This window comes from Chinchilla lanigera, unplaced genomic scaffold (genome assembly GCF_000276665.1).
Source record: "Chinchilla lanigera isolate Chin_1 unplaced genomic scaffold, ChiLan1.0 scaffold00039, whole genome shotgun sequence".
Taxonomy (NCBI): domain Eukaryota; kingdom Metazoa; phylum Chordata; class Mammalia; order Rodentia; family Chinchillidae; genus Chinchilla; species Chinchilla lanigera.
In genome coordinates this window covers 18028169-18053568 of record NW_004955440.1, presented here as the reverse complement: position 1 = coordinate 18053568, position 25400 = coordinate 18028169, and the positions used below count along the sequence as shown (strand labels likewise).

The 25400-nt window shown below is 47.0% G+C and overlaps 1 protein-coding gene across 1 annotated transcript in view; it reads right to left on the bottom strand.

Annotated features, from left to right (window-relative positions):
- The window catches only part of Fmnl2 (formin-like 2), a 151195-nt gene that overhangs the window by 23608 nt on the left and 102187 nt on the right, over positions 1–25400 (bottom strand). Inside the window, exons 10-15 of the mRNA XM_013517443.1 lie at positions 10362–10436; positions 6559–6669; positions 3590–3739; positions 2271–2372; positions 318–627; positions 6–19 (exon numbers count right to left, since the gene is read on the bottom strand). Of these exons, the coding sequence (XP_013372897.1) occupies positions 6–19; positions 318–627; positions 2271–2372; positions 3590–3739; positions 6559–6669; positions 10362–10436 (762 nt within the window). The remainder of the gene's footprint in view (positions 1–5; positions 20–317; positions 628–2270; positions 2373–3589; positions 3740–6558; positions 6670–10361; positions 10437–25400) is intronic.

Here is a 25400-nt window from a genome sequence, read left to right as displayed (position 1 = left end):
GTCACTGGACCATTTTGTGCTAAAGAAGAAAATAAATTGACATTGAAAACAGAGGGACGGTGCTGCAGTACGTACACATGAAGTATGTGAAAACCAAATACGTGAAATGATTGCTTTCAAGACCATAAAATCCCTGACAGATAGAGGAAATGATATAACACAGTGAGGTGAATATTTATATCCTTAATCTCAAAATGTAAACAGTTCTTCAAATCAGCAAGTATAAGAACATGCTACCATAAGCAAAGGACAAACAATTAGTAAAAGAAGAAATACAGACATCCCGATCCTGCCTTAGTCCTCCTGAGGCCACTTACCTGCCTCAGGTGTGTCTGAAGACAGAGGTAGTGGCGGAGGGGGTGGGGGCAGGGGTCCGGAGGCGGTGGTCCCGGCAGCTGGCCCCGCACTACCCACTCCGGCTTCTGACCCCGAGGCCAGTGTGCCAGCAGCCACGACCGGCAGTATGGCGAAGTCCCCGTCCCCTCTCTTCTGGATTTTAATGGTGCCTTGTTTCTCCAGTTCATGGATCTTTTTTTCCAGGGTAGACTGTCTCTGAATGGCTTCTTCTTTTTCTTTGACCATTTTTCTTAATGTGTGAACTTGGGTATTTGCATCTTTGTAGATTTCCTGGAAAAAGAGTCCACAGTCAGGAGTTTGTCTTCATATGACACTCACTCGTCTGACCCTGATGAAACATTCCTCACACCCCTAGACTGATGAACTAAGGATAAAGGATACCCACATAAACAGGAACTCTATGAAACTCAGCCAGAACCTACACAGTCCCAATAATTATTCATTATAGTAGTAATGCACGCAATATACCCTAGTAAATTGTTGCTGTTAATAAAAGTCCTTTCCATTTACTAAATGCTGCTAACTCAATTTTCCCTGCAGATGGAAAGGAACAGAGCAGAAATGACTTTTATTCCCAAAAGCTGACTTTGAAATATCCTGAGGGTGTTCTGGTGGTGGAGCATGTTTTCCTTGCACTTATTTTAAAATTCATTTGTAACTCCTAGATACACATATCAGCTAACAATAGACAAAGGAACCCTGAATCAGACTTGGATAGAAAACAGAGGAGGATTAAAAAATCTGCAAAGCAAGGAATAACCTGTCCATGAGCACCAGGGACTTTCTGTCCTCAAATGGATTTCTCTGGCCCTCACAATGCCCGCTGACCAACTTCAGGGCAGTGACTGTTGTAACATTTTCCCCTTGGTAAAGCAGTTAACAAAAAAGGTCAAAGCTGCCGTCCACTAATTACTTATTTTTGTCTAGGTGTTACACAGAAAAGAAAGAAGTTACAATTTCCAATTCAAAAGGCTGCCCTGGTTCCTTTATCAGGTGCCCACGGGCTCTAGTGAAAGCACTTTCATGGAACTGAGCTTACTCGCTGGGCCTTGCACACGTGATCTCTCACCACAAACCTCCAGCAGGCAGGGAAACATTCCTCACACCCTGTCTATTATTAATACTCTGAGACTCGGAACTTGAATTGAGTCCATATGCTACAACTGTGGCTCGATGGTGTGCCAGAAAATAAATTTCCTAGAGTTAACCGGAGGATGTGTCAGGATATCAAGCAACACATGCAGACACGATAACCATCACATAAAATCTGCCACTGCATTAGCGGTGGCATAACGGTGAGCCAGGCGTGTTGGTGTTTTTATGTTCTGCACAATTCCAGCCACAGGGATGGCACCCCGTAAGTACCTGACATGTACGGTAAAACACTAAGGCCAAATAAAATAACTGGGATTATCTGATAATAAAATGGATTGGTTTGGCTTTGGTTTTTTCTCCCCCCCCCCCCCGGGTGAATGCCATTAGGCCTAGCTTATGCTGTAATTTCAGTTTCCACAGCAACCACCAAATCTGGTTTTGAGTAGAAGCAAAGCAAAGAAATACAATGAAGACCAGTCCCAATAAAAACAAATAATTGGCATGAATTAAATCCATACTGTGTTTTTACTTCCAACAAAATGGGTGACCCACAGAATCAGATCAGCCTCCTCCAGATAAGAAAATACTGCTGCTCCCAAAATCTGTGATAAGGAGACACTGAACGCCGGTATCTGACCACACGCGCACACACACACAGCTCAGCTGTGCACCGTTCGCACGAGTATCACATCTGAAATGCTTCCCACGAACACGCAGCACCAGCCCGCTCCTCGGAAACAAGTGTGCCCACATTCACAGCGGCCGGAGACGGGCACACGCCCTGCATCCCGTCCGGGTGGCCGCCTCCACACACTTACTCGGACCACGTCCAGTTCCTTGTTCCTCTGCATGAGCTGCTTCTCCAGCTCCACAATCTTGGACATGGCTTCATTCTCTGTGTCTTGAAGCTTTTCAGATAACTGTGAAGTTTGAAAAGTAAGTTGTGTCAGACCCAGTCCTTGGTCCACAGAAAGTGCAGCTGCAAGATCACTGGGGCCCGTGGGAAGCCCTGCATGTATTCCACAAGGTCTGTTCTGGAAAGGGTAATGTGCTGTGAATACGTATTTGTTTCTACCAGGAATGGCTAATTCTTACACGATCCTTAATAAGACATCAGCTCCTTCGTGCATGTCTCCCTCCATTCCTTCAGGACTAGCCATGGTAGAGAAGAGTGAGGTGAAGGAGGAAGGGTGGCCCGTCTCTCCATCCAGACTACGCAGATACTAAAAGCTGTTTGGAGGGGCGCTTCAAGTGGCTTGCCACAAATGTGAGTAGTAAGTACGATCATGCTGTGCTGAGCAGCTTCGGGAGAGACAGGGCCAACCATGTGGGAAAGCACTGCTTTCTGCCTGCTTTCCAGGGACTGTCTCCCCTCTGCACGCCTCCCTGCCCTCGATCCAGCTCCGGGCTGAGCCCTCCACGGACTGTGACCTAAAACCAACCTTTCCCCCCTTAGCTTGTGAGTGTCGGATGCTCTCTCCCGGCAACGAGGGAGTGACTGACACGAGCAATTCACTTCACAGTCAAGGAAAGTGCCAATCAATTCGTGAAATGAATCAGTCCTCATAACGCTTGCGTTTTTCTACTCATCCTTTCAATACTGAAATACTTCTTTAATGAATGGATAAATGGACAACCTTCTGAAAGCCTTCAGACTTCTATCTGCGCTAACGTATGGCAAGAACATCTCTCAAAGAAAACTGAGTCCTGGGCCGGCATCGAGTTGACCTTATAGAAGACATCTGAGAAAGCTCCCTGCTTCCCTCAAAAATGTCTACTGTTGAGTCTAAGAGAATTTCGTAATTATAAAAGAGGAATGTTCTGAAACGTATCACAGAGACACAGGCTAGGGATATACACAGGACTGTGTCTCTTCTGAGAGGCAGTGGCTCACATTCAGAAAACACTTCCACATCTCAGGCCAAACTCTCCTTCATTTCACTCCAGGCAGGGCAGCTCCCTCTAGGTAATGCGGGTCACCACTCGCCCAGGCCTGTGACTAAGACCAGCAGAACCACTTCAGAGCTGCAGCCCGTTCCTAGACTTTAACTCTTTTACTACCACACAAGCTAACGCTAATTATGCTTTGCACCAAGCTGAAAGGTAAGCAATTTTTCTCTCTCAGCGATATAGTTACATGAGAGATGTTCTCTTCCAGCTCTTCCACCCTCTCCAAGGCGGCATTCTTGGTTTCTGCGTCTTCCAGCAGTGCTCCTACATCGAACACATTGTCCAGGTAAGCCTGAATCTGCACCTGCAGCTTGTCGCTTTCTGTGTGTTTCAGCTTCTAAAAACCAGAGTTACAGAAAAGGCAGTGTTAATTCATCTGTGGGAACGGAATGTAGTTACCCAACAGTCTGTAAGTTTTGTTTGTTCCAAAGACTCCAGCTTCTCCAAGAAGGTTTAACACGGTGTCCAATCTTTTGGCTTACCCAGCCGCACTGACTGAAGAAGAGTTGTCTTGCGCCGTATATACAGTGAATAATATAATTACTGTATATATGCAGCAAAACTTCCTTTTTTATGTTTATACGTATTAAACTATTTTACAAGACAACACAAGCTGAAGTTTAACCAATAAATAGGAAAACTCACATCTTTGCTTAGTAATAAATGCCTATTTTCACAGACACATGTGTGCAGATTGTAATACTATTATGGGTAACCACTACATTTTACTCCCCAAGTCGTACAAGCACATGTAACATGTGACACACATGTGTTTCCATTTGCCAGATCTGTGTAGGGTCCTTCTAACCCTGCATAGTTATACTGTATTCTAAAACATTTTGATTTAGATGAAACCAGGGCAACAGTAAATTCAAAAGCAGTTTTGGAAAGGACAGTCCCGGGACACATAAAGCTGGACGGTGTCTGGGTAGTACAGCGGACTGGTGTGGTGGTGTCTTGCTTGAGCAGCGACGGCGCTTCCAATGGGGGCCAGGGGGCGGACAGGTGACGAGAGTTCAACGGCAGGGACATGGACGATGGCAGAGTTTACATTCAGTCCCTAGGTTTGTTCAGTACAAGATTCCTCCCCCAGGGCAGTGTCCTGTGTGAACGCTCAGGGCCGCCCCAAGCACGTACCAGCAAGCTTTGCCCAGTCCCGTGCCCCAGATGAGGCACACGGAAGGAAACCAGCTAGCTCCGAGGCGAGCTGAGCACCCGAGGACATCAGTCACTCTTCCCTCCAGGAAACACAGAGTGTGACTTCCCGGGGACTAATGAGCTAACAAGCAGATGGTGCTAATAAATATTTACTAAAGATCAGTGACTCCGTGCAAGGCTGCTTTTGTGAACGAACAGTTACACACACTTACAGCATCACGCTTCAAACTGCCTCTACCAGGACACAGAGCCGACGTACCAAAAAAGTTAGAGAACTTTGTGAAATCTTAAGTTTTTAACAGGAACTTTGCTTTGTGTAAATTCTCAGGGCAGTGCGCTCTCTAATCTAGGGCCAACCTGAAATTCTAAAACTCGGCTCGTTCTAAAGAGTATATGCTCCATCTCAGTTTAGGGGTCAGCCTGGAAAACATTTCTGAATAAGGGCAAAGGCTAGAAAAGAAAATGGAAAAGAAGCTTCATGGGACTTTTCACAAGATTCACTACATATATAAAATGTTTATTAAGTTATTTATTTATTTAATTATTGGTCGAGACAGGGTCTCGCTATGCAGTTCAGGCTGGCCTTGAGCTCACTTTGTAGCCCAGGCTGGTCTCAAACTCGCAATGATCCTCCTGCCTCAGTCTCCCGAGTGCTGGGATTACAGGTGTACGCCACCACACCAGGCCTAAGATTTACAATAAGTAACTGGTGCTAATTAATTATAGTACTACCTATCATTATAACCTGGAGCCTAAAGCAAGACATCATATCTCTGAACCCTCAACACCTTTAGGAATCTATGTACTCAAGTACTGTTAAAATACAGAGGGTACAAATGTGGAAAGAGAGCAGACCTCAAACCCAAAGGTAGGGGGGCTTTGATGACATCTGTAGGTCTTAAAATAAAGAGGAAGATCATTCTCCCAACGACTTTCTAACAGAACCCAGGACAGATCTCCCTGAGTAAATTCTGCAGCTATCCGGCCCGTCTACTATCGGACACCGGCTGGGGTGGGAGGGAGGCCGACACAGCCCGCTCTGACTCTGCCCCCACCAGGTGAGGGTGCAGTGCACATGACCCCCGGCTCCACACCCACTGAGGATGGGCAGCTGAACTCGAGGTGCCCATGGGAAGGGACTCTCTGTCTTCATAGCTAAAAATAGCCTTGAAATGGAGATGAGCAATTCCTGCCCTACCATTAGTGGACTTCCAAATTTAACTGGGCCAGTTCTATAGGAAAGGAAAACAAAAACTGCCTAAAAGTCAAAGACCAGGCAGACATCCTGTCATCACCAGATGTGCCCACTGCACTGGGATCCAGAATCATGAACCAAAATGGACCCCTCTTCTTTATTTAAAGAAGGGAGGGGTGGAGCCCTTGCTCTTAGGACTGCACAAGCCCCTTACGATCCTCGCATCACTTTCTGCTTCGGAACTGAAGACCTTCAGGGAGCTGTGGAGAACTTCCACAAGGGAGCCTGAAAAAGAAACACTGAACTCCACTCTCCAAAGCCCTGAAAGTGGAACTTCCGAAGCCACGAACACTCAAGCAGAACTGAACAGCTCCAGGGGGAAGTCTCTGGTGCCCACTTCCCCACCTCGTTTTTACGCACTAAACATTTGCCATCACGCTACTGCCGACTTGGTTTGACGTTCCCTGCCCAGATGGGGTCCCCAGAGTCACCAAGAATGTAAATCGTGCTGCAGCGTGGATGAGGGACACAACGAGACTTGACAGGACAGAGCTCGAAAGCAGAGGCAGGCTGAGCAAGGCTGTAAGAGGTTATCTGACTCCTGGACGGCAGAAATCCCAGGCGGTCAGCAGGAATTCAGCTTCTCTGGCAGACGGAGCACTCAGGAAGTTCCCTCTAACCAGCTCGACAACAGCGGACCGCACTGAGCGTCGAGCCATCTGTAGCCACGCTAGAAGTGAACCTTGCAGGGCACGTAGTGAATCAGTACTGATGCTGAAGCCGAAGCGCACAGCCGTACTTACGTCCAGGTATTCGTCCAGGCCTAACTTGGTAAATTCATACTGGAGGTGAACTCGGAAGTTCATGTCTTCCACTGAGTGGACCACAATATTAATGAACTGCATAGAGGCCACCTGAAATGACATCCCCAAGAAGTCAGACGGGCTCCAATCTTTTTTAAATCAGTTTAATCATAGACATATGCTCTTAATTTCAGAAATCTAGGCGTACTTACCAATGTTATTGCCTTCATTTGTTATAATTTTTAAATTAAAAAATTCATAAAAGTGTCTCCAAAAGACACAAGCTCACATCCACCTCAATGGCTATGATTAAAAAGAAATACAATAAAAAATGCTGGCAAAGAAGTAGAGAAAGTCCCACTGCTCGCGGGAATGTAAAATGATGCAGCCACTTTGCAAAATATGACACTTCCACAAAATGCCAGCATCACACACAGCTTAGCAAGCCCTGGCTAAGAGAAACGAACATACATGTCCACATAAAAGTTCTATACACATGATTATTCGTAACCCCAAAATGTGAGAAGAACTCAGGGTCCACCTTCTGAGGGATAAAACATGGAACATTTATATAATGTCACATGGTACAGTACAAAGAAATGCAGTATTTAAACACTAAGGTACAGCATAGATGAACTTGAGAACAGCCAGTCCAAATAAACATCACATATTCTGAGTCCATTCATACAAAACGCCCAGAACGGGCTGAGCGACCGAGGTGGAAAGCGGGTCAGCGGCCGCCTTGGGCTGGGGCTTGGTAAATGTGCAGTGACAGCTGGGGGAAGCAAGGAGGGTGGGAGAAGCCTCTACACCGCGCTGTGGCAGGCACTGCTCACCCTGTGAACTCATCACATACACAGTGACCCAGACACTTCTAGTAGGCACAGTGCATGGTGTGCTAATCGACCGTCAATAGGGCTATTCCAAACACGTCACACAGATTTACAGACAGCACACTGGGTAAATTACTGCAAGCATTACATGTCATATAAAATATGGAAGTTATTACAGAGAATAGCCCCACCGTAATATAGTCACTTCCAAAACTTCACTGGGAGCTCAATCCCACCCATAGGACACTAGTAAGTCTCTGACCCATCTTTCCATGCAAACAATCAGTTTCCATTCAATAAAAGCTTTGGATTGATTATTTTGCCCAGACAATGGCATCAGTAGCCCTGAGACCTGTCCCAGAGATACCGACCCCGGTTTGGCACGTAAAAGGAGGGCTCAGCTGGACGTGGGGGTGCGTGACCGTGACGTCAGCCTCAGGAGGGAGAGGCAGAGGGCTGCGCTGAGTTTGAGGACAGTCTGAGTTGCACAGTGAGACCCTGTCTCAAGAAATAAGGAAACAACACCAAAACCAAAGCACCAGTGACGCATCTGCCTCACCCGTGCCACTCCGCACGCCCTGTGCACACTTTCCCTCTGGCTGCGGCGCGGCACGGGCTCCAGCACACAGCTGCAGGGCCTCAGTGCGTGACTTTTCCACGAACCACATCGCTCTTCCTCTCTTTCCTTGCACTTTCAAAAGCGGCTTTCACTGAGCTGATTCTTTTCTGAATATGTTACACTGGGTATCTGTGGAAGACGTGTGAACTTTCTAGGTGACAAGGGGCTCTACTGAAATTCACTAGTAAGTTATTTCAGGTTATAGAGTTAAATGCACATAAACACGGTACCAGGTTTTGTTTGCTTTTGCCCACAGAAGTACAGAACAAGGCCTCACGCTGCACTAGAAGAACTCGTAACTATGAAGAATATGCCGTCTGGGAACAACAGATCACTGGCAATCTAAGTGCGCTTGCGGAAGTGCCTTCCCAGGCAATTCATAAAGGGCTCATTTTCTGGAGGTGAGACCTGGCTCACTTCTGGCATCGCTCCATTTCCCTGGCAAAGCAGGCCGCACTGACCTGCTGGGATGTGTGGAATGCTGAGGGAGCGGCTGCCGAGGTGAGCCCCGAGTCCAGCGCAAGCACCTGTGACCGGGCACTTGGTGCCCGCACATGCGAGCCAGAGCACTGGCAGGACCGGCGCTGGGCCATGCTGGGGCGGGTGTCCTGATAATCTGACAGTGTTTCTAAAAATTCGCATTTTTTATAAAGTCAGCAGAAACTCAAGTGACAGAGAAGCTCACAGATACCACAGATGAATGGTCTACATGCAGTGCAGAGGGAACGACGCGGACTGTGACAAACCGGAGATATCGTTAGAGGAGAAGCCCAGGGCTGGGGCCTCTACCAGCGCATGCCTCTGCCGTGACAATTTGCAGGCAAAAGCCTAATGTCATCAAATACTTCTAATTTTTTAAAAAAAAAGACATATATTTTTATGGACCATACTCAAAAAAAAATTTTTTTTAAACTATCATTGTCCAAATAAACTCATAGCCCTGCAGACTGGCGTCAGCCTGGGGACTTCCTGCGTGCAAATTCAACTCTCTCAGAACAAACAACATCTCCAAACGAGGCACAGGAAAGAAACGGGTAATACGAGACAAGGGATGGACCTCTTTATGTATTTATCACCAGGGTCACAAGTAGCCTCAACTCCCCCAAAAATTCCAAAAACAAGAATTAAAAAGTCAGTGTAAAAGTAACCTCTCACATTCACTTTTACCTTTTTTGAAAGCAACTAACTTGGTATAAAAAAAAAAAAAAAAAAAAAAAATGCTTCTTTGAAAAGGACTGCATTCTTTCTCACTGATTTTGAAAGAGGCTAAAGGCTAGGATACATTTAAAATTTTAGTTCCCTACCAGGTGTGGTGGTGCACATCTATAATCCCAGCACTCAGGAGGCTGAGGCAAGAGGATCAACACAAGTTCAAGGGCAATCTGAAGTGCACAGTAAGACCCAGAAAAAAATTTTCACTTTGAAGGCCTAGATCTTTGAAAAGCAGAGTCATGCTTTATAGTCACTGAAACAATTCAACTTAAACCTTTACCTGGCACCCTAAGCACTGCCTCTGCAAGGTAAAAACCATGTGGGATACCTACTCCAGCCAGAAGTAATCTGAGAGATTAAACCCAGGTAAGGATCTACAGCAACTGGATTAGGTCAAAGCCTAAAGATCTGGGTGCACTCAGAAGTAAGGTGTCTCAGGAAAATTCCTTCTTTGGATCTAAGATGTGGGTGTGTGAATTCAGAAGTGCTGAAGCTTATTCTGCTGCTGTTCTACCCGAGTCCGAAGAAGGACTTCTGTGGAGCCGTATGCGGAACTCTAACTTGCGGAGAAGAGCTCCAGTGCGGTTACGCCCTCCCAGAGTTACTCAAGCAGCGAGGAGATCAGAGGGGAAGAGTCACAGCTGCACGTGAACCTCGGGGAGAGCACAGTCCATTCCAAGCAAAGCGCTCTGCAGCAGGAATGCACAGTGGGGAAGGGCACTGCTGGGCCCGCAGGAGTCAGGCAAAACGGTTTCTTCTACTTCAAGGGTTCGTACACTGCACTACTGGCAGCTAAAGTGAGCGATCACAGGCGCTTGCAGAAGGCCTCAACTCCTTTTTACAACTGCGGGATTTCTCCCTTTATTTGCTACCTTAAAATAAACATATATATATACATATATATCTCACATCCCTACTTTTGGCCTTTACTGCGTGTGGGTGAAATGAATAGAACTGTAACTAAATGCCATAAAGGAAAAGTACAGGTGAAAAGGGGCACTTCAGAAAGGATCTACAGCATATGGAACTCCATTTCCTGTCCTTCGCACGTTTCTGTGCGTGTGCAAATGCACACAGATTTAGGGGAGAAGTGCTGAAACTGAGTATGCTTCATTGAATGTAGTACTAAAATAACTCACCATAAAATCTATGTTATTGTCTTCATTCCTGAAATGCTCCATCAGCTTCTCAAAGCGCTGTTTTTCTCCACAAACCTGAAACATACATTTTTCCTATGATGTAACGTTCCAAACATAAGCATTCCAAAATTAGACACAGAAACTTCAGCATTAATAATTATTTCCAGAGTGCTTCCCCCCCATACACTACTTACTCCTCCTCAAAGCTCATTAACGTACAACAGGCACATAAATCAGGCCCCAAAGCGGATCCCTGGTTTCTTTTTCATATTCTCTTGATATTTTGAAATCTGTATCAAATGTGTTTTCTTTTACTGGTTGTCTTTGCAAATCTATCAGTTTTTAGCATGCATTCAGAATCCAAGAATATAGACCATAGTTTAAAAAACTGACTAAAATTTCCCTTTTAACCAAAGTACTCTTAAGACAGACATATTAAAATATTTGAATAATTTAGTATTTAAAATCCTTGAAAGGCATATTTGATATGTTAATATGTCTAACTAAAGCAAACAATTTTATTGCATGAATTACAACATACAAACAGACACTCTGGTAAGCTATTTTTAGCCCACATAAGGTGAGTATAGAAATTTACAATGATTTGGGAAGTGGCTTCCCAGAGGTCTGAAACATATGTATTCACGTCAGTTTAATAGGTGAATACACAGATAGAATACTGGGAAACCCGGGAATCCAAGTTATATTCACACACATGGGACTAAATACGTAGAGCTAAAAATACAGAATCAAAGGAAGATTTGTGCCAAATAATAATCTGGAGGCTTATTCCCAAAAATCAAAGGAAGAGCTTTAATTCTGTCCCCTTTTTTGAAGCAAAATGCTGCACTTGTTTATTTCCTCTTTCAGAAAATACTTACAAGAACCAATAAGAACACAGTCTCTGGTTTTACAAATTTAATCTAGGTCTCACGTGCTAAGCTGAATTTTCTGATTGCATTTTTGATCTGAAGGATCCCCGAGCAATCGTCAAGAATTCTAAAACAGTATTTCATAATGCTATACTATAACCATTTAACTGAGTCGTGTTAAGTTCCACATGAACATATATAAATATATAGATATCGGTGAAGAGAAAGTCCCACCAAGGCAAGAATTTTGTGCTTTATTCACCACCATACGGACAACGTTCTTCATCGATGCTTAGCACAGGACAAACTGTATTTGTTGAACTGCACAGACTACGAGATAAAGGCTAAAATGGACCTCACAAAAGGGTGAAAAACTTACTGCTCTTCGTCCCCATGTTTTACAGTGAATAAAGAATCATCAGACCACTGTGAAAGAAGCACCAGAAGTAAATCTTTAGTGGTAGCTCCTGGGCCGGAAGCCTAGGCTGGGAATGTCGAGGTCAGCAGGCTTCGATTGCCGAGGCTTCTACTTGTACATGACTGAGTACTTCCAACACAATCAGGCCAAATGATTATGCCCCAGTTACGACCCCGCCTTAACAAAAAACGGTTTCAGAAGGCAGAGAAGCGGGGCATGACGGCCCAGGCTGCGGGAGGCGGGCGAGGCACTGAAGGGGGCCGAAAGTCAAGCCTCTGAAAACACACTGCCCAGCCCCGACCTAGCAGGTCTCACTCAACAGCCCTGCCAGGAGCTTGGTGACGCTGAAATGCACAACTTTAGAAGCACTATGGTTCATCTCAATGCTGCAGATGTAGAATGTTCTGCCACCATGCCTCAGTGGACCCTCTAGAAAACATACGGCAAGTTCTTGGAAACAGAAGGCCTTGGAAACTGAAAGCAGTTAGACGGTACAGGCCTGCTCCCTAGACTGTGACACCAGCCACACTGTATCCAAAGACACAACTGTCCCTCACCTGCAGAGAGCCCAGGGCGAGCACTGCCGAGGCCTGGCACAGGAAGGGTCAGAACGACAGCCTAGACTTTCTTTCGCGGACACCACAGCCTACGAGCGCGATTCCCAGGAGAATCGCTTACTTCCAACTTATTTTGGGAGATTAGGGATGGCAGGAAAAGAAAAAGAAGACGGGCTGCCCCGGTCTGACGCGCTAACTCCGCCGAGAGGTGGACTATGACTCATGTCCTGTTGCGCGAAGCGGCACTCACTAAACCGGAAGAGTCAACGACCACCAATGAACGGTGACGACCAACACGATTTCCAGGACAGAGCCATTCAGATCCAGGAACGTCAGGAAGCTGGGCCATCTGATCCAGCTTGACCCTTGGCTCATCTGATGCCCTCAGTTTACGAAAGGGACTGATACTCCGAGAGCTCAAACATCCCCAACCTGATAGAAGGTCAACACAGAATGGGCAGAACCAAGGCCAGCACCAGGTCCCCAACAGTCCGCCCGACAATCCCACTCCCACGGCCCAGAATGCTCAGAGAAACGTATCACTTCTGAGACGATACTCAGCCCCACTTGGGAATTATCAGAGACAACAGAGATGAAGAACGCAATTACTAAAAATTGCAATCACGTCAAAGTGCACGTAATACCCGACACCTGCGTACCAGAATCTTTTACAGACCTTCCAAACTCAGCAGATTCCTGAGTCTAAGTCGAGACACACGAGATGAGAACACCCGAGTCGCCCCAAAGGGACTAGGAATCTGGACGTTCGAAAGGGCCTCCTTGGTTTCTGGGCCAGCGCTTGGCAACCAGTAGCTCATGTAATACTGAACTGATTCGATCCTTGGACTTTCTGCATTTTGGCGGGGAGGGGCAGAGTCTCACTCTGTAATTCAGGCTGGCCTTGAACTCACTATGAACCCAGGCTGGCTTCACTCCTGTCAATCCTCCTGCCTCAGCCTCCCGCCCACTGGGATTAACCACCACATCTAGCTGATTCTCAGCGCCGCTGACAACGAACTGTAAACCACAGCGGTAAACCATTAATTCTCCAGTTCATTCAACTTCCAACTAAGCAACAGAATCATGAACCGTAAGTTACTACACCTAGGTATCACAGGCATGCAGCAGAAACTGGCCCTCCTCCCCGGCACAGATACAGAGAGTAACAAGGTAACTCACAAATAATCATGGACTGCATCCAGCGTATTTAAAAACTGGATTTTCTATGGGTGGGGAAAGCACGTGTAGCCTGCAACAAAGCCAACACCCCGCTAATACACAGAGGCGACACCACATCCAGAACAAGGGATACGAAATTAATTTCACAGTAGGTGAACATCCCGAAGAACACCGGAGCAGCCTCGCAGACAGGACGGAAACAGACGCACAGCTGAGCTCTGAATGCGCCTCTCTCTCGAAATACCCCATTCCATCAGGAGATAAATCCACGCCGAGAACACGCACATTATGAAAAGGAGAAACTCCTTTCATCTCTAGACTCCACAGTCATGGACCTAAGTGTCTTCCTCTTTAATAGCTGCTATAAACTTGGTGAAAATTCACACACACAACATGACACGTGGCCAACACACATGCCAGGGTGGGGAAACCATGAAGCCATCTGAGTGACGCTGACGCTATGGGCCCCCCTGAGCTCCTCTGCACAAAGGCGGAGGCTGCCCCTTGCCCACCCTAACTAGTGAGTTTGGAGCAGTATCTGCTGACATTCTCTCGGAACAGCCTGAGTTTCAGGACCCGCTTCATTTATGCTGAGGACAGGAAGCGTGCAAACCAGACCCAAATTTGTCTCCATGTGACTTTAGCAATCATTACACAAGCGCAGACTACGATCCCACAGGAAATGGGAGGATCTGTTTGGGAAAGGTTGGTAACACTCGTGTCCCACATCAAAGGCAAGTCGTCTGAGCTCACACTGCTCACATCTGGACCAGCCCACACCCTTGGTGCACACAGGACCGTCATGGTTGAATGAACTCCTCTGAACTGGGCTCCTTTCAGAAACTTGGTGAGGATGAAAGAAAAAGACTATTTCTAGCTATTTTTAGACGCCTCACACTGGCCTTCACGAGAATGCTCTCTAGGGCCTCATCAAAACATATGTAAGAGCTGCAAGTTACATAGTGCCGCATAGAACTTCCATCTGCCAACAAAACCTGGACGATACAGAGTGCAGAAACTTTTAAATGAAAAAGTTGGACTGCTGCAGGGAAACCTGTGCTTCTTGACTCTCAGATTCTCAGGTGCTCCCCCCACAGCATCAACGTCAATTTTCTATATACGTAATAGGAGCTGGGTGGGGAGCAAGTTTAAGAGCTATGGAAAGAGAAAGACCATCAGAGCAGACTGGAAAGGAGTCCTTTTGTACGTTACACATCTCTTTTAGGAATGGGACTTGCAATGTTAACAGCCAGGGCTACCAGAAATCAGGTCAACAGCAGAGAGACAGAAGTATACGCCATGCAAAAGCAGGGCTCTACTGTAAACCAAGAGGTATCCTCATAAGAAATCACTTAAAGTCAGTCTCCTGTGAATGAGTTTGCTGTCCCTGATCAACACTGCACAAAGTACACACACTCAGGACCCAGCCCTGAGCCATAAACCTCCGTGTGCTAACACAGCCCCCGGCCTGCCCACCCCTCTGGGGTCCCGCCTAACACAACGGCCCTCTCTGCACGCTTAAACCCTGACACTGCTGGGGGTGAGGGGCTCTGCGGGCAGAAGTGGGGCCAGGCGGCCCACCAAACGCTATCACAGGAGCGAGGTCGTAACTCAGGGTCTGCCCGGACCTGCTATTAGTTTGGACAGAAAACTTCACTTTCACATTCGTAATCCGGCAAGCCTTAGCTACATTGCTGGTTTTCAGGTGGGACTACCGAGGGGTAAGGGAACAGGCATGTTAAGGGTTACTGAGCTTTGGTGCTTCCAGGAATTGAGGGTTTGGCAGGGAAAGTACCAATGGCACTTTTGAGAGATGTTCTCTCTCCTCACAGGACCCAAATCCACCTTACTGTACAGAGTCGCCTACTGAGAGTTCTTAGCGTAGGGGAGGGTAGATTTCACTGCTAATAAAAGTTTGAAAAACATCTCAGTATCCTGAAGCTCTAAATTCTAATCTAGCATGCCCGTGTGACACGGCATTCGCAAGTGACCAGCACGGGACTTCACACCAAAACCTCAAAGACGTCCACTTGGCTGTAGGACGCTGAGTACCAGGCAGAAGGTCCCAGCTGGTTCCCTCCTGCCTGGGAAGCTGATAAATCTCGCCCCGCCCAGATAGAGCAGGCCACTCCCACAGCAAGCAAGATACATTTTCACTTAAATAAGAACTGAAGCAAAAGCTCAGCTCCTGCCAAAAAACAACTCAACTATGTTTTTCAACATCTGTGAAAGGCATTTCTGGGCGGTGGATAAAACCAGGGCCCTGGACGTAAAGGAGGTTGTGGGTTACAGCGTCTGTAAGGGCGGGCAGAGGTTAGCAGATGATTTCCCTAAACACTTTCGGCACAGAGAAGACGGTTTTACAAAAGCTTTGCAATGAAGAGTGTTATCTCACCGGCCAGATGTTGAAATGAGCAGACTCCCGGCCTCCAGCTCCTCTCTCTCCCCCTTCAAGGTCAGCAACCATCTCTGACTCCCCTAGCAACAGTTCCCAAGGCACCACATATCTGCGGCCAGGCTGAGGCCCGGTTCTTAGGAGGTGGCTCGAAGTGCTCCCGGCTGGGTATATAAAATTAAAGGCCCCTTGCTTAAATGCTTCCTCCCCAGCCCATGCCTGGCGCCTGCCTCTCTCAATGCTTTCTTTTTCTCTCCTCACAATAGGTCCCTGTGATCCCAGGGGCTTCCTGCAGGAAGGCACCTGCCTAGAGGCACACGCTGTGAATGACTGCACCCACCTTCTCCCAGCCTGCCTCAAAACGAAAGTTCTGCCTCCCTCCCGAGGTCTCACGAAGTAAACAGCTGTTTCATCCTGTCCTAGGTGAAACCACCCTCTTGACGGTCACCAATGCCGCGTGGGCCCGACAGAACCACTTTTCCGGGCTGCTATATGGTTGCTGGTGTCTTTTATTTCACACACTGACTCCAAATGCTGCCAGCACACCTGGACCTGCTTCTGGTTCTTGAGATCCCTTAGGATCCAAGGCAGAAATTTTCATCTAATTGAAATGTCCTCACACTAAACAACTTTATTTCACTCCAGTGAAACAAAACCAAATGAACATTAAGCAACTGAGTTATTCTACAATCTGGCCCACTCTTTTTTCACAAATTAATGAAACCTTTCCAGCCCTCCTGGCCAGGGATACAACTGTGAGCCTTTGGTTTTATGTTCATAACACTGAACGCTCCTGCAGAAATTTCGGTCACTTTTCCAGATGTTTCCAAATACCCAAAAGCTCGGCAGCAGGCACGCAAGGGTCCAGATGACGAGCTCACTTTCCACGCATGTACTTGGCTGTACTGAATAAAAAATCCTGATGCAGAAACAAAAGACCAGTAAAATCCCCCAAAGGCCCACTCACCAACACACCGTTCCTTTAGCAGAAGAGGACCTTTATTAAATTCTAGAGCACTGGATCTCAGATACAGTATTTCATAAATGACTTCTCTTGGAAAGACTCCTAACATCTGACTTGAATCTCTCCAGCTTAAACATAAAACTCACATCTCTTGGTAGTAAGGAAGGACACAAACAGATCCTATGATGAGTAACTGTATGTGCTGGTAACACATTATTTCTTGGCTTAATGATAAAGGATTGAATCCTTTGAAAGAGTCAAATCACCTTCACCAATTTGCGTGGTCATCTCTGATACACTGAGACACCAGGGAACGTAAGGACGAGAGTTTCTGGGAGGATGAGTTTTCTCCCGCCCCGCTTCATCCACAGCACCCACACTGCCCTGCCACCACGTCAGCACTCTCGCTTCTTGGTCCTTCAGACTCCAGGACTTGTAGCACTGGGTCCCCTCACTCTGGGTCCTCAGACCTTAGCTTTCCCAGGCTTCCAGCTTGCAAACGGCAAAACGTAGGATTTCACAGCCTCTGTAATCACGTGAGCCAATCCCCTAAGTCTCCTCTTACACTGTTTGTTATCTCTGTAAGTAGCCTGTTGGTTCTGTGCCTCTTGCATGCTTACTAGAAAGTTGAAACGCCTTCCAGTTCTTCAAGAGAGATCAGCACAAGTAGCTACCTGAGGCCTCAACACGAAGATCTTCAGCCTCCAGGCAGACGTACCGCCAGAGCGCGCACGGAAAGAAGGCACTCCGACACTGCGCTTCCCTCCCCCCTCCAGGCGCACAGCATCGCCCGCGCACACCCCACGAGGTCAAGCGGGGCAGAGGAGGGCCGCAGGGGCCGCCCGTGGTATCACCGCATGGCCTCCCCCCACAGCAACAGCTTGCGGGTCCCCAAGGCCCGTCATAAGGTCTGTAAGGTTAGAGGTATCCGTGTAACACTAGGATCGCACTTGCCTTTCTCTGAGCTGGCCTCAGCACAGCAAAAAACACAAAAGGAACAGCGGGTGAATAAAATCGCGGGCGGCGGTGGTGGCAGCGCCGAGTTATGTTGCAATCGCTGCACCCCTCACAAGCACGCAGCCTGCTTCTGAACACAGCCAGGTTCACTTCAAAACTCCCTGATGAACAGTAAGAAGTATTCATCTTTACTTCTTAGCACTTGAATATACTTTCGTGTGTAAGCACACGCCTCTTACATGACGAAACGGGGCGTCTGCATGGAGCCGCTCACCGGGGCACAGTGACACCGGAAACTCCGATCACGCCGGCTGCCAAACGAGCTTCTCATCCTACGGCACTTACTTGAAAGAGTAACTGGCAAGCTGTAACTATTTAGACTTAGACACTTAGCAGGTACTTTCTTGAAAAACCAAGTAAAGCGTTTTAAAAACAGTAGCATGGTTGCCAACGACAAAAATTGAGTTAAAAAAAGGAAAGAATTTGGAAAAAGCTGTATTCACCACCCCGAACCTGACATCTCCCTAATATTTAAACACTTTTCTGAAGAGATTCGTGGCGAAATAATACATGTGATTTTTAAAAGTTACTGCATTATGAAATGTGTCAATATTTAGAAGATCTGGATAATTCAATGAACAACTGTTTGAACACTGAACATTTCCAAATAACCAAAATTATAAAGTAAGGTGAAGATAGGTGAGTAGATTCTAACACTGAGTATTAGAAGTCACTAATATGGTTTCCAGGTCACTTTGCAGGCTGTAAAAATTATTTTTTAGGCAATGTGTTTAAATTATCAAAGAATCTCCACTGTCAACGCAAATACTGTTGAAATACTTCCTATCCCATCTACTTAGCTGTGAGGGGCTGATTTTCTTCATCTGTTTCAACTCAAACAACAACACAAATAACTTATGCAGAAGTAGATAGAAAATGCAGCTATCTCTTAATACAAAAATACTCCACTGCAGTGGACAGAACTATGTCCCTACAAAACTGCTATGCTGAAGCTCCTACCTCTAATGCAACTGTATTTACTGAGAAGGATTTTACTAGTAACTGAGGATAAATGAGGTCACATGGGTGGGGTTCTAATCAGAGCAGTTTGGTGGCCCCACAAGGAGAGGAGAGGAAATCTCTCCACCCATACACACCAAGTAAAGGTCATGTGGGGACACAGGGAGCAGGTGGCCTTCCAAAACCCTGGAACAGCCCGCAGCAGAACCCACCTGTGCTGGGGCCCTGGCATTGTGCTTCTCGCCTCCGCAACTTTAAGAAAATAAACTTTTGTTCTTTAAACCACCTAGACTATGGTATTTTGTAATGATAGCATGGGATGACTGAAACAGCTATTATTTTCACAGACAGGAGGGGGGGATTGGTTCTTTCTAATTAAAAAAAAGTTACAATAATATGTCGTAAATTTGTTACTTTTAAATAGAATAAATAACATCAAATGTTTCTAATTTCTAATGCGTAAACAGCACTACGTAACTTGCACAGACACAAGCTCTTCAGGTCCTCAGTGGTATGTTTTTCTGTGTGTGTGGTGGTGGTGCTGGGGATCGACCGGGGCTCGAGCGTGCAAACCAAGCACTCTGCCTCTGAGCCGCGGCCACAGCCCCCCTCAGTGATATTTTAGGAGTATGAAAAGGCGTCCAGAAGCTAAAAGTTTGAGAACTACTAAATAACGAATTCTTAAAACCAAAGGTTTAAAGGAGCAGATAATGGATATCTAATAGTAAAACCGCCTGCAAATCTGTTAGGGAAACAACAGTGCCACGTACGGCCCTCCCGAGCCCGTCACTTCGCCGTGAAGATGACGCCACCCCATGCGCCACTGCTGAGACTTTCCGTGGACAGGAAGCAGCCCTCTACCACCCTCCAAGGCGGGCAGAACCTCCTTCGGCTCCTCGGTGCAACAAGACCAAGTATGTTACCCGGTGCTTCCAGGGCAGCCGGCGGTCCTCTCGCTATGTGTGGCAGGCGCCACCCTTGTCACATGGGCACACGGGGCAAACTCATTACAAGGCTGGACGTTCCTTTCCCGACCCAAGTGAACGTGATTCTAAGCGGGACTATGAGAGGGGTACATAAAGAGCTCTCCCCAACATGAAACAGAGACAGAACAAGCACCCCCAAGCTCAGAGAATCCGGCACAGTGAATCCACAAATAGCACTCAGGAGGCTGAGGCAGGGGAAATGCACGTTCCAGCCCACCCTGGACTACAGAGCAAGGCCCTCTCTCCAAAAACAAACAAAAAAAGAGAGCAGGGGTACATGAGAGAGAGACAGAGAGGGAGACAGAGAGAGAAAGAGGGGTGGGGGAAAGGGACAGAGAGAGGGAGAGGGAAGGAGGGAGAGAGCAAGAGGACACAGGGAGGGGTGGAGGGAAGGAGGGAAGGAGGGAGGGAGAGGCAACATCTACACGTAAACAGATTTTCCCTGGGACTTTGACACACTGTAATAACGAACAATCAAGAACAGCCATGCAGAGAACAAAGGGTATCATCTATTGCCAATACACTAAACACACCCTTATGCCTGCCACACAGAAAACACCACGACTGGTTTTACACCCACTCCTGGAAACGACTTCACAATTCAGTGCTGCTCTTGGTGGCGCACCAGTGAATGTGGGCCACCACGTGTTGCTGGTACAGTTACCGGTGGGGAAAGGGGCCTTGTATTCCACAGCCAAAACCAATCTGCCAAAACAAACCCGAGCCTACAGCTCACGTTCCTGGGCGTCCCACTCTCTCCTCGGCCGTGCCGAGGGGTTCTGTCAGGGCTCAGCTTCGTGATGAGGGGGCTGTCAGGGATTGTCGGCGCACAACCCGAGCTGCCGGGCCGTTAAACTAAGTATGACGGCAAGCCCTTGGCAGAAGGATATAGCGAATGAAAGGCTCGGGCAAGAGCCACAAGCACCCCTGTGGCAGAAGGAATGAAGAATGGGCCCCGGCAACAATGGGTAGGAGAGAGCTGGGGGTTCAACAGGGGAGCTGGAAATGAAAAGCGCAGTAATGACTCAGAAGCGTGGCTTTTCCAAAGCTCCACAGGCCAAGGACTCTCTTGCGGACAGACCTCACTCGGGGTAGGTACTAACTACTCATTTCCATATCTAACTTACTTTCTAGCTAAGGACGCAGGAAGGTTTTCAGACACCTTGCAGTTTTTGTTATTGTCTGTTTTTCCTTTTCTTGTACCCAGAGTCTTAGCACTGAGCTGCATCCCCAGCCCTTTTTCTTTTGAGACACGGTTGTACTAAGTCACGGAGTTGCTCAGGCTGGGCTCGAACTTGCGATTCTTCAGCCTCAGCCTCCAAGTGCTGGGGTTACAGGCACAAGAACGCTGAGATACAACTGCAGTTGCAGTGAGACTTGAGTTAAGAGACCGATTCATCCATCTTCTGGCTGGTCCTAAAAGGAAGGTCACCCTAAAAGGGAGGTAGGGACTGCCATCCCTGATACAGGGTGCTGTAGTCTGGAGACTCAATGGCTCCCAAAGGACGGAGCTCCAGGCGGCACTGTAAGGAGGTGCCGCAGGCAGAAGCGGGGCCTGGTTCACTGGGGGCATCCTTGGAAGGCAACTGTGCCACCCTGATCCCTTCCTCTCTTTTTCCTCCTGGTGCATGAGGTAAGCACTTTGCTCCACTACACACTCCTGCCATGAAGTGCTGACACCACAGAGGACTAAAGCAAAGGGGTCATGTGATCTGGACCTACAACTTCCAGGTCCAGGAACAAAAATAGATCTTTTCTCTAAGTTGACTACCTCAGGTGTTTCATTACAGTAACTGACACTGACTTATACAATTTAAAAGTTACTGTGATCTACTGTAAGCCTGCCACTGTCCTGTCAACTGGCCTTGAGCATGTTGTTTTACTGTTGCTTGTAAAGGAAGACACCCATCATTTTATTATCTAAATGCCTACTTTTTATATCTATTATCAAAGAAGCACTTAACCTTTCTCAAGTGAAGCTATTTAATATGCACCATATTCCACATATAGGCAGGTGTCTTAGTTACTTTTCTCTTGTTGCTGAGACAAAATACCCAACATCCAAAGTTAAAGGGGAAAAGATTTATTTAGCACACAGCTTATAAAGGGTCCAGTCCATAATCAGCTGGATCCAAGGCAGGGTGGCACATGGCAGAGGGGCAACCACTCATGTTGGCAGAAGACAAAAAAAGTAACAAGAGAGGAGGGAGACAGAGTGGACACGCCTCTTTCTGTCCCTTATATTGTATGCAGGCTACCCACCCTAGGGCGGGTTTAGTATTCACACTCTTAATCCCAGAATTGCACTACAAATCAATCACACACTCTGGATTCAGCTACCTCAGAAAAGACCCTATAACCACATGAGGCTTTGGTGGGTGGGACATGTGGAAACAAACCATAACATTCTGCCCTGGTCCCCACAAAAACTCATGTACACCCCTTAATGCAAAAGGTGCCGAAGTCCTGCTAGCTTCATCATTGACGAAAAATCCAAGTCCCAAGTCTCCTCCGAGATATAAGGCAAACTCTTAGCTGTGATCCTCTGTACAAATGAAAAGAAAGTTAAACACTTCCAGCATTCAGCAGGACAAGATAAACATTTCCACTTCAAAAGTTACCAATGAAGGGATACAAAGAAAAGGGACCAGAGCAAGTCCAAAGTCCAGCAGGGCAAACACTAAGTCCTGCAACTCCCGGATTGCAGCATCCCAGGCAATCTGTGGCAAGACGTGAGCTCCAAAGGGCGTCGGTGGCTCCAGCCCATGGCACTGCCGGTGGCAGCAGCTCCCAAAAAGCTCTCTTAGGTCCTCTCTGCTCCCTCCTTGCAGCTTTCCTTAGATGGCCCATGCTCCTGGCTTCTCCAGATTTCTGGGGTCTCCACTGCACCCTTGGCTTCAGACAGTTTCACACACTACCATCTCAAGGGCACACTGCCTGGCTTCCCAGGCCTGCTGAAATCTGGGAGGAAACCTTTCTGAATGCACAACTCTTCCATTCTGCATGCACTTAAAACTAGCACCACATGGGTGATGACAAAGCTGGAGCAGTAGCCAGGCTTCCGCTCTCTTGGCTGTGGGCTTGAGCGCCTGGTTCACTGAGCACTCTGAATCCAACTCTGAAGAAGAAATTCTCTAGGCTGCCGCCATTCTGGAACATGGTGCTCTGCAGCATTCTTCTCAAGGCAAAGTCTTTCACTTTTGCAATTCTGAGGCTGCAAAGGGTGGAGTCCTGCTCCTTCTTGTGATTCCTCAGGCCATCTTTTCTATGTTTCTGTCCCTTCTCAGCAATCAAGATCTCCTCTGCTCTGGCTTTGCAGTCCACAGCTTTACTACAGCTTCCTTTCTGGCCAAACTCACAATGTTGTAAATCATTCTGCTCTGGTCTTTGCTCGTGACTCTCAACACAATTTTGGCTAAAAGCCCCCAACAGGAGCCATGCCACCTCAACATTCCACTGCCTTGAAATTAATTCTGCAAGATTAGTCTGATACGCTTAATCTCAGTCTCAGGCAAAGTCTCTGGACACAAGCAAAATTCAGACAAACTTTCTGCCGAGCCGTAACACACATCATCTGGAGTTCTCTTCCCAGTGGAAATCTCCTGAATTTGGTCTTTACCATCTTTCTGCTCTTCTGAGCTCTGACCATAATCTACCATAAAGAACAGCCTAAGGGGTTTCCCACTCTGCTTTTTCAGCTGGCATCTCTGAATCATTTCAAACTCTTCCCACAAGCCACTTCCAAAGGCTCCTGATCCACATGGTCAGGTATAGGCACAGCAATGATGCCACTTCTCTGATATCAAGTTCTGTCTTACTTACTTTTCTCTTGTTGCTGAGACAAAATGCCCAATACCCAAATTTAAAGAAGGTTTATTTTGTCTTGCAGTTTGTGGAGGTTTCAGTCTTTGGCTGGCCCAAAGGCAGGTGGCACATGGCAGGAGACAACCATCCATGGTGGTGAAAACAGCAAAAGCAGCAAGTGAGGAGGAAAGAAACAAGCCTCTTTCTGCCCCTTTCATCTTATCCAGTCTGCTAGAAGTAGGACAGTACCAATCCAATCAGTGGAGTGATCCACAACCACCCACACTTAATCCCAGCACTGCACTACAAATTAATCACACTCTCGAGATTCAGCTACCTCCAACAAAGCCCTACAACCACACAAGGCTTTGCAGGGACATCCAGACACAAAGCATAACAACAGCAGGTACAGAGAAAATTATTCAGCATCATAAAATTGTGGAATTAGAATGGACTTAGTAACTACTGGTTAATCTCTCACCTAAAAAGATTATGCAGCACAAGATATAAGACCTGCCAAGAATCCCCTTAGCCTCTTGACCATTCTTCCCTGCTGGTCTCTCCCAACTACCCTCTAACCCAGTCTAGCCCTGTGTCTTTTCTTTCTAGAGGAGTCCTTACGGTAGAGTTCACCTCTGTAGTTGTAATCCACTTCTGTATGTGGACTGGACACACACAATTCACTTCTATTTAAGATTATTTTCTCATTATCTTCGATGCACAATGAAGATTCTGAACTTGGCACTTACCAATAGTTAAAAAATAGTAACAATTCAATTAAAACAAAATTTGTTTTCTTGACCTAAAAGTAAACCCCCAGATCATTACTTGTGGCTAGCTTTTTTAATTAAACATATGCGCTGAAGCATTTGCAAAGCTCCTTATTCTCTCTTCCGCTCGTCCTCATATTCGGTGGGTCGTTCCATCTCCTAGTGACTTCCCTTCAGTTTCTGGGCTTCACACCCACGGTCACGTCCAGGAACGGGGTCGAGTCTCGCTGACTGAACAACTGCACCGCGATGTCCATGCCCCAGCACCGCTCCACTCCGGAGTCTTTTACGCTGACCCACAACACCCACGAGGATTTATCTGCATTACATAAAAGGCCTTTCTCGGGTTTCCAGACACAAATGGAATACACAGCACACATTTTATAAACTGCAAAGTACCACATAACGGTAAATTTCTTTGCTGTGTCTCTCTTCCTATTATCGTCTATTTGCAAACTGAAGATTTTTTAAATCATGGGTTTCAAATCTCTCCAATGCTGCTTCCTCAGAATCTTCGTCAGTCTGTAACATAGGCCCCAGAAATTTTCCTGGTCAACCAGCACGTGTATTCTGACTTATATTGCCTTCTGAGACAGGCTTCACGCCAACTCTGAGATTCCCCGAAGTCTTCCCACCTAGTCCAGCCCTTTCCCCCTTTATGATCCCACCCAAAGCTGTCCCTTTTCACCCCAGCCCCACTAAGAACAACCTAGCAGCCCTGCAGTTTACCAAAATTTCTAACAGCTTTTCCCACCAGGTTTGTGTCTTGGTGGGAAACGTGCGAACAGGTATCGAAAGCACTTAGAACGCGATGACGCTTTGTGTAAGGCTATATGAGAAACCTGAGGCGAATGGATCTGGGCAAAACTCTGAGCTGCCAGGACCAGAGGACCCAGGCACACTGAGCCTCTCTCTCCCTACTCCTACCTCAGAGCCTTTACCTGAGAAGGAACAAGATAATATACACAGGCCTGGGGGCACTCAGAGAACAGCAAACAAACAGTAAGTCAAAATCTTATTGAATAAAAGAGTGGTAGTCGGGGCTGGGGATTTAGCTCAGCGGCAAAAGCGCCTGCCTGGCAAGCGCAAGGTTGTGAGTTCGGTTCCCGGTACCGGA